This window comes from Camelina sativa, chromosome 7 (genome assembly GCF_000633955.1).
Source record: "Camelina sativa cultivar DH55 chromosome 7, Cs, whole genome shotgun sequence".
NCBI lineage: Eukaryota > Viridiplantae > Streptophyta > Magnoliopsida > Brassicales > Brassicaceae > Camelina > Camelina sativa.
The window spans coordinates 29,037,332-29,045,698 of NC_025691.1; the positions used below are offsets into that span (position 1 = coordinate 29,037,332).

Below are 8,367 nucleotides of genomic sequence, written 5' to 3' on the forward strand. Positions count from 1 at the left end.
GGGGTAGGGAGCTCACAACAAGAAGAAGAGAAGAAGGAAGAAAGTACAAAACAAGTTCTGAGAAGAGAGCAGAAGAAGAAGTACTTTGGTTTCTTCTTCTACTACTACTTACTTCTGCTTCTCTCCTGTTTCTATTATTGTTTTACCCCTTTCTTTCCGCTTTAATGTTTTTGCTTCACTCACTCTTTTGGATGTATTTCAATTTGTTTATTTATTTGGTCAAAAAGTAAGAATAACAACAAAGTTAAGCAAAGGGGGAGAAGACGAAATTACGCCGAAAGGTCCTGAGTGGTCAAATGTTGAAAAAAAGATGTGTGTTCTCGTGAAGATAAGAAGATTAATTACGGAACGTCGGAACCTATGGCAAGCCTTAATCATTTTTATACTACTGTATTAACTATTTCTTGACTAATTTTCTCATTTTTTATCTTTATTTTGGAGAACACAGATTAATGCATGGCAACCAAACATTAATTAAAAAATAACTTTCAAATTAATTGTCCAAACTGGAAGAAAGAAATTTACAAAATAAATTACAGAAGTAAGAGACTTCAAGACAATCCATCTTCAAATTAGGCATGCATGTTATTTTCACTTAGGTTAATCACAAATATTACTTTATAATATATACTACAAAGGAATTATATATATGATATTAAATAATATTTTTATCCTCTTGAACTGGTTAGATACAAATATGTTTATCATTTTGAAATCATATCATTGTTTGCTGCTCTTCTTGGATTTTAACCTGAAAGAGGATATAGATTTGTGTTAAATTTCAATCATATTTAATATTTAGAATAAATATTCTTTATTAATATGTTAACAAGCAGTAACCTTTAGGATATTTCTGATATGGCTGATAGAAGAAGCTAAATAGTTTTCCATGATATTCAGTCGACCTAAATCGTTAACTTCAGCTACATTCTTCCAGCCCCTTACATATATATCAATAGATAGTTGTTTTAACAATTAACTAATGGTTGAAATTAATTTTAGAAAGTATATATTGATATTTCGTTAGTAATTTTTTTTCTTCATTACTCTAAAATTGACGTCTTCTCATCAAGCAATCTCCTGGTTTCTCTTAGTTCAGTGACCTTTTTATCATCCTAAATTATAAATAGTTATTGTGTTAAAACAACATTAAAACATTTCTTTCAAATATTAATTTTCCGCAAGAAATATTTTTGTACCTGGATCACTTCACCTCTGCAAGAAATAATAGCTAAATTAGATCTAGTCTGCTGGATAATATATTTGCATATGTGTGAGTATAATCTATATGAACTGTGTCATACCTGTCAGGCGAAAGATAATCAATTACTATGGGAACTTCTTCATCGTTGTTTTCCACCAGTACTTTTTTCAACATCTTTATTATATAGAAAAAAAAAGTTTCATATAAAAAAGAGAGGAATATGACTTAGTTGTTTGTTGCTAGCATAATTTCTCTTAATCTTTTTGTATTCAGATTTTATTTTTACCAACTAAGCTGATATCACATGGATAAACTTTTAAATGTATGAATAAACAACCAACAAAAAAAGCAAAAATAATTGAACATCGTAGTAAATTTCCTTAGCTTTAATATATAAGAAATTGGCAAGTCAGACTTTATTTTATAATTTAATATAATGTGATGAGTTAATCATACCTTTGTTGTGTAGGCTCGTCTGAATGAGTGCATACAACACCAAAGATAAGCAAATATCAGTTGTTTTATAAATAAATACTAAAAAACAACAACGAAATCATGCAAATGTACTTAATATACGAATAATAGAAAAATCATAAAGTCCAAACCTCTCTTCTCGTTCTTGTATTGAAGTACCGAGAAACTCCTTCAAATTTTGACTCAAAAATCTGCAATATTATAAGCATATTTTTACGAAAATATATGTAATTTTTATGCATATCTTTATAGAAATGAAAATAAATGTAAATTTTAAGCTGTTTTGTGAAAAAAAAAAAACAAAGATCATATGATAACACTTCCTATACGACATGCGTTTAATGGTGCATTTTTATATTTCTTATAAATTCACATCGTCACTGCTAGCTAGTTTAAAAAAATTGAACCAACTCCTTTTGTGTATGTTCATAAATCGTAAGCGTTTCAAAACCAACTTTATGAAAGAAAACACAAAGAAAGAAAAAAGGTGAAAATATTTTAGAATCCCCAAAAGAAAACAATAGTATAGTTTTATTTTTCAAAAGATTATTTCGTCTAAGTTAAAACATGATAATGCATATGTTATGTTCAAAATACATATTTTAAAAAACTTCTGTTTAAATATTTTACACTTTTGAAAACAAAATAAATTTATTAAACAAATATTATACCTAGAAGGAGTATGGAAAAGGGTAGGTTTCTCAGTGGGAGAAATGAGAATCATGATAATATCAATATTGCACAACAACGCTAATTCCTCTGCCTTCTTTAGAATTCCTTTTTTACGTTTTGAGTATTTGCTGCTTCTCTCTTTTGGGCACTCTATTCTCTTTAGTTCTAATTTCTTCCTCCCCATTTTTTTTCTTCAGCTATTCTCTCATGTTTTTTAGTGCTCTCCTCAAATTTATATAAAAAAGGGTTTGGAGGAAGTTGATCTTGGAATCATAAAAGATGTAATTGAAATAGAATCTTCATTAGATTAATGTATTGTTTAGTACTAATTATTATCTTTAATACTTTTAGATTTAGTTTCAAAATTTTAGTTGATGTCCTTAGTATGACACAAACATAAACTATGTTTTTTCTTTGACACACAAGTGAATTTTTTACTATGTTCCATTTTAATTATTTATTTAAATTTAGTTGGATCCAAATACATTACAAAATTAAATATTCATAATATTATATTAGCACGTAACACAAAATTATATGATCATAATTAAATACATTTTCCTAAAAAATAATCAGATTGCTTTTCATTTTTAATGGTTGATTGTAAAAACAGTAAAATAGCATGTAATCTAAAAGAAGTTAGATGATATCCCTAATTTAAAAAGCTAAGGTTTTCTAAAACTAAAGAGGGATGTATTGATTCTAGTTATTTTGTTTTAAGGGAAGTTGATATAATTTATTGTAAAATTCATTCAAATTTCACCTAATTAAAACAATGAGATTTAGGGGGTGTATTGAACCGAAGATTTTTAGAGATTTTGGGGTATTCTTAAATCCCCTGTTATTCAATTAGTTATTTTTTTAAAATCATTTGAAATCCTATGTTATTTAATGTGAAATTTTTAAAAATCATTTACAATCTCTTGTTATTCAATCAATAATTTATAAATCTCAGCTCAAATCTACTGTTATTCAAAAAAATCACAAAATTTAAAATAGAATCTCCATAATGTGATTCTAAGAGACTTTTCTAATATTTTTAGTTAAAAATGATGTCTTACAAAATCACACCTTTAAATGTGAAATTTTAAAATATCTGTTTTAGGGACGAAAACGAAACCACCAAAGGGACATCCAGAACAATTGATCCACAAAGTTCTAAAACCACAAGCTTATCATACGTATACAGATCCAATGGCAATGTAAATGAGTAATCATTTTTATCCGCATTAGAACGGTGAATTTCAAGTTCACGCACTTGGCGAGCAATTGCAATCCTGATCCATGTTGCCAAATCATCAGTTCTGGATACGAGACCAAGTTCAAACGTCAAAGTTTCAAGAACATAAGACTTGTGCAATATCATAAACTTGTCAACATATTGCCGAAAACTCCTGTATGGAAGATGATTCTCACCGTCGGTGACATAATCCTCATCCTCACCATAGTAATAATCCTTAAAACTATCATCAAAATGAAGTTTTGGAACCATAGTCCACATAAACTTCCATCGCTTCGACAAAAGCATTGTTCCGACCATATCTCTGGCAGGAAGTGATGACAAAATCTTCAAGAGCAAATCATGGGACAGGTTACTAATCATGTCCATATGGAACCCTAAATCAAAATCTTTCAACTCAAAGACGACGACCTCTCAGATCTACCCGAAGATGTGACGGAAAGCGGAAGCTAAATGAACAAACAGAGAGAACTCAAGATCTCGACGAGAACTAGAATACAAGTTATGATCTTGCTTTGAGCGTCGAAACGTGACGTCTATAAGCAATAGGTTTCGAGACTCTTCTTTTTAGGGCTAAACACTTTATTATAAAATCCAAGTTCTCATACATGGCTTTCTCATCATCATATTGTTGGAGCAAATCAGACCGAAAACAAAAGGAGATGAGTATTGAAGCAGTCGTGTGTCTTAGTTGGTGTTGAGTCAATGTAATTCCGAGTCTTATGGTAGTGCTTAGTGGTTTGATTGAGTCATGTAGGAAGTAGTTGTTCTGTTTTTATTGAGTCTTCTTAGGAACTGCTATTGTAAAGCTATATAAGCCATGGTCTTGTTTTCGTAATGAATTATAGAAAAGTTATTCAGAGTCCAAAGCAAAGTGTTTCTGTTTACAATTACACATCTTGCGGAAGAATCAGTTGGAGGAGCTTGTAGAAGGTGCGGACAACTGAACCAAGAGATCAAGCTTCTTCACATGATGTTGAATCAAGTTCCTCTCAAAACCCAAATCACCTAAAATTCTATAATCAAATCTCACCAAATCCCAAAACCCAAATCTTAAAATCTATAAATTCTAATCAAATCTCTTAAAATTACACTCAAGTCTCCCAAAATTCTGAAATATTAAAATCCCAGCAAATATCTTAAAATCTTCAATTCAATACACCCCCTTAGATTTCTGTATATTTAACTAATGAAACCTCTCTCAAACTCTTTCATATCTTGCAGAGTAATTAAAAATCAAATCCTCAAAATATTTTCCATAATACAGTAGATTTTAAAATTATTAGTGCAATAACACTGAATGTTATTAGACTTTTTAAAATCCTACGGGGCAAGCAATATAGCTAAGTCCCTTCCAAGTAAGCATAGAGTGGGGAACATTTTTGATGATAACCCACATCGGCATGGAAGCAATTATTGGGAGATCATGTGATCTGGCTGAAGCGTTACGAATACGAAACTTGACCGTTGTCAAAAAATAGGAACTTTGAGTGCCAGTCTGAGGATATTCACACACTTGTCTAATAATAATAAGGCAGTGCATAAATTTTTACATGAGAACAATAATTTTCTAACAGCTTAATGCAATACCGTTTTGTAGATTTTTCTCCTAAGAAAAAAAGTAAATCACACTACTCACTGTTCTGAGAAATAACTTGTCCAAACCGAAGAAAGAGCTGAGCATCAGAAGCACTCATGGAAGAGCAATTGACAGAGTGAGGAGTCTTGAGATTCGCATACTCATCGACGTAGCAAGAACCAGCCAGCGCTGCTGACGTGTCTGTCACGGCAGGTGGCTGTTCTGACAACATGAAGCTGCCGAGTACACGAGTCACCTGGTGCATCGTAGGTCGATCGCTTGGCTGTCTTTTGGTGCATAGGAGTGCCAGTTGGAAAACTTTCTTCACCACACCGAGATCCTTACACGTCGATGTGATGTCTGGATCTGCCATTTCCATTACTTCATTGTTCCCCGTCTTTGACATTATCTGATGTGCAAGTGAATCAATGAAAACAAAATTAATTAGAACCATAATATAGCCAATGTGAAAACAGAACATAACAGCTGAGAGAGAGAGAGAGAGAGAGGCAAGAAAGAACAAACCAGATGGTGGAGATTAGATTCGTCATCGACGGCTTTCCTTCGGGTTAACAACTCAAGCAGCACTATTCCATAACTGTAGACATCGGATTTCTCAGTGAGACGTGAAGTGCGAGCATACTCGGGGTCTATGTAACCAATCGTGCCCATAACGTAAGTTGAAGTATGTGTCTTTGACAAACACAGGCTTTTAGCAATTCCAAAATCTGTCAAACGAGCCTCTAAATCTTTGTCCAAGAGAATATTGGACGATTTCACGTCTCTGTGTATGATCCTTGGACTACAGTCATGATGAAGATACGCTAGTCCTTGTGCTGCACCATATGCTATCTTAAGCCTTGTGTCCCAATCAAGAGTTTTCTTCTTCGTAGGGCCTTCACAAAACATAAGCAAAGATGTTATGCAACAGAAGAAACAAATGAAGGTTTTCGTTTTGGGCGATGAGACTTACCATGAAGAAGATCCCAGAGGCTGCCATTTTCCATGTAGTCATAGAACAGAAGACTCCCCAAGTGTGAGAGGGAATAGGCTTGTAGGCTCACAAGATTTCTGTGCTTGATGTTACTTAGCATCTCGAGTTCGGTCTCAAACTGTTTCATTGACTGTGGGTTGTGAGAGTAGAGCCGCTTAATCGCAACCGGTTTGCAGTTCTTCAAAACACATTTGTATACAGTGCTTGATGCTCCATGCCCAATGATATATTTCTCACTCAGATTCTCTGTCATTCTCATGATATCCTCATAAACGTGGAGTGCCATGTTCATATGAAGGATGACGAGCTTCGGGGTTGAATAGGTTACTGATGTCACCAAGAAGTTTAAGGATTAGCTAATGAATTACAATAGTGGTAGGTGAAGAAAATTTAGTAAAGCGGTTTGGAGAGTATACCTGGTTTGTCAAGTGATCCATCAAGAAAAGGAGGAGGATTATGCGGCCGGCATGCTGCTATTAAGACCATAAGAAGGATCACAAGTCCCCCAATAGCTATTCCAAGAATAGCTGCTCTAGAGATTGACACTGCAGACAATAAAAAAAAATGGAAACATAAGCTTTTATTATCTTTAGGTTTTGTGAATGGAAGCTTTTAGAAGAACGTAATCACCTCGTACAGTTGGATGAGAATCACGACAGGGTGAGTTTAGCCAACTACCACAAAGACCAGGATTGCCAATGAAGCTTTATCCAAAACCAAAAACAACAGAGATGAACTATGGTCAAACATTAGCCAACAAAAAAAAAATGCAGAATAGCAAAACCTGCTAAATTCCCATACCTGTCTGGTGAAAATCTTGAGAAGTTATTGTTCTTAGGGATATCGCCTTCCAGGTTGTTGTGAGATACATTCCTGTAAGAGTTAGTCATGATTGCATGGTTACATTCTTAGCACAAGATGCTTACAGAGAGACAAAAAAAATTCAGCACCAATGTGACTACTTACAATACATTCAAACTAACTGGTAATGAACCAACATTACCAGTCAAGTTATTATTTTCCAGTCTCCTGCAAGCAGTTTTAAGAAACACAACTTTAGATAATCATCAACCCATTATCTGTTTCTGGATTGCACATAGTGACCACATCGACTATGTTCAATATTTTATCTTGATTTAACTCATTTAACAGTAGTGTGTATTCCAACACTGATACAACTCATCAACAGCATGGAAAGGGTAAGAGGAAGATTACTCACAGCAAAATTATGTTCTGCAATTGGTTAAGCTCTTCCGGTATTGGGCCCGAGATATCATTATAAGAAAGATCTCTGCAACCACAAAACACAAATTCAGAACAGTAATGTGATATATGGAAAAACTCCAATTAAGCAAATAGAAGATACTTCTTACATTTCCATGATGCTTCTTAGATTTCCAAAGTCGCCTGGAACTACACCGGTTATATGATTTCTGCTCAAGTTCCTATATCAAGAATGCACGATTTCACAACCTATTTTCATCTTTTACTAGAGGAAAACAATAGATTGGAGTTGGAGGTCTCATGGATGCTCACATCTTGAGAAGATGCTCCAGATCACCAAGGGAAGAAGGAATGATGCCATTTATCTTGTTGTTGGAAAGATCCCTTCAAATGTCAGAAAATAAATAACAGTGGCACACGGCACATATGAAGATGTATACTTCACATAAAACAAGAAACACTTACAATGTATCTAAATTACCGATACGAGATAGCTCAACTGGGATTGGACCTTTGATATTATTGTTGGACAGATTCCTGGTTGAACCAAAGGCAACCAAAAACTTGGTAGTCAATGGCATAAAAATCAAAAAACAAAAGCTGCGGAACCATGTCAGATATAAGATATCAGAAAGATTCTCAGTGCCAATACTTACAGGTAAGTCATGCTTTCTAGCTTTTGAAACGCTCGTGGTATGGTGCCGCTAAACTTGTTCCCATGAACATTTCTACAGTTACATTAATGAGACACAAAATCATATAAAGCAACAATCTTGAACATTCCAGTGTAAAGTTCTAAGAGAAAGAGATACATACAAGCTGTTTAGGTTTGTACAGGAGCTCAGATGATCAGGTATAGGACCTTCTAGATCATTGTTGGCCACATTCCTATATGTATATAGTTCACATCAATATTAGAACATCAAAAACATGTCAAGCATAAGGAGAACTACTTACAGATCAAACAAGTCAGTAAGCTT

The 8,367-nt window shown here is 33.6% G+C and overlaps 2 protein-coding genes across 2 annotated transcripts in view; both read right to left on the minus strand.

Annotated features, from left to right (window-relative positions):
- LOC104703160 (agamous-like MADS-box protein AGL65) lies at positions 526-2,542 on the minus strand. Its single transcript, XM_010419118.2, has 8 exons — positions 2,350-2,542; positions 1,810-1,869; positions 1,661-1,679; positions 1,305-1,378; positions 1,200-1,215; positions 1,048-1,115; positions 841-940; positions 526-751 (listed from the first exon to the last, which is right to left on the minus strand). Exons 1-8 carry the CDS (start codon positions 2,532-2,534, stop codon positions 716-718), a joined length of 558 nt encoding a protein of 185 aa, XP_010417420.1. The 5' UTR covers positions 2,535-2,542; the 3' UTR covers positions 526-715.
- Positions 5,090-8,367, minus strand: part of LOC104703162 (LRR receptor-like serine/threonine-protein kinase ERECTA) — a 7,441-nt gene continuing 4,163 nt past the window's right edge. Inside the window, exons 16-28 of the mRNA XM_010419119.2 lie at positions 8,204-8,275; positions 8,044-8,115; positions 7,853-7,924; positions 7,700-7,771; positions 7,537-7,608; positions 7,383-7,454; positions 7,130-7,192; positions 6,965-7,036; positions 6,794-6,867; positions 6,580-6,708; positions 6,143-6,490; positions 5,695-6,065; positions 5,090-5,578 (exon numbers count right to left, since the gene is read on the minus strand). Coding sequence (XP_010417421.1) covers positions 5,222-5,578; positions 5,695-6,065; positions 6,143-6,490; positions 6,580-6,708; positions 6,794-6,867; positions 6,965-7,036; positions 7,130-7,192; positions 7,383-7,454; positions 7,537-7,608; positions 7,700-7,771; positions 7,853-7,924; positions 8,044-8,115; positions 8,204-8,275 — 1,846 coding nt within the window. The 3' untranslated portion in view covers positions 5,090-5,221. The remainder of the gene's footprint in view (positions 5,579-5,694; positions 6,066-6,142; positions 6,491-6,579; positions 6,709-6,793; positions 6,868-6,964; positions 7,037-7,129; positions 7,193-7,382; positions 7,455-7,536; positions 7,609-7,699; positions 7,772-7,852; positions 7,925-8,043; positions 8,116-8,203; positions 8,276-8,367) is intronic.

Bases quoted from the DNA above. Each gene is read 5' to 3' on its own strand.
- LOC104703160 (XM_010419118.2), bottom strand. From the start codon at position 2,534: ATGGGGAGGAAGAAATTAGAACTAAAGAGAATAGAGTGCCCAAAAGAG. The intron at 1,870-2,349 runs GTATAATATTTG...ATAATATTGCAG, and splicing joins CTTTTCCATACTCCTTCTAG to ATTTTTGAGTCAAAATTTGA. The intron at 941-1,047 runs GTAATGAAGAAA...TATATATGTAAG, and splicing joins GAGAAGACGTCAATTTTAGA to GGGCTGGAAGAATGTAGCTG.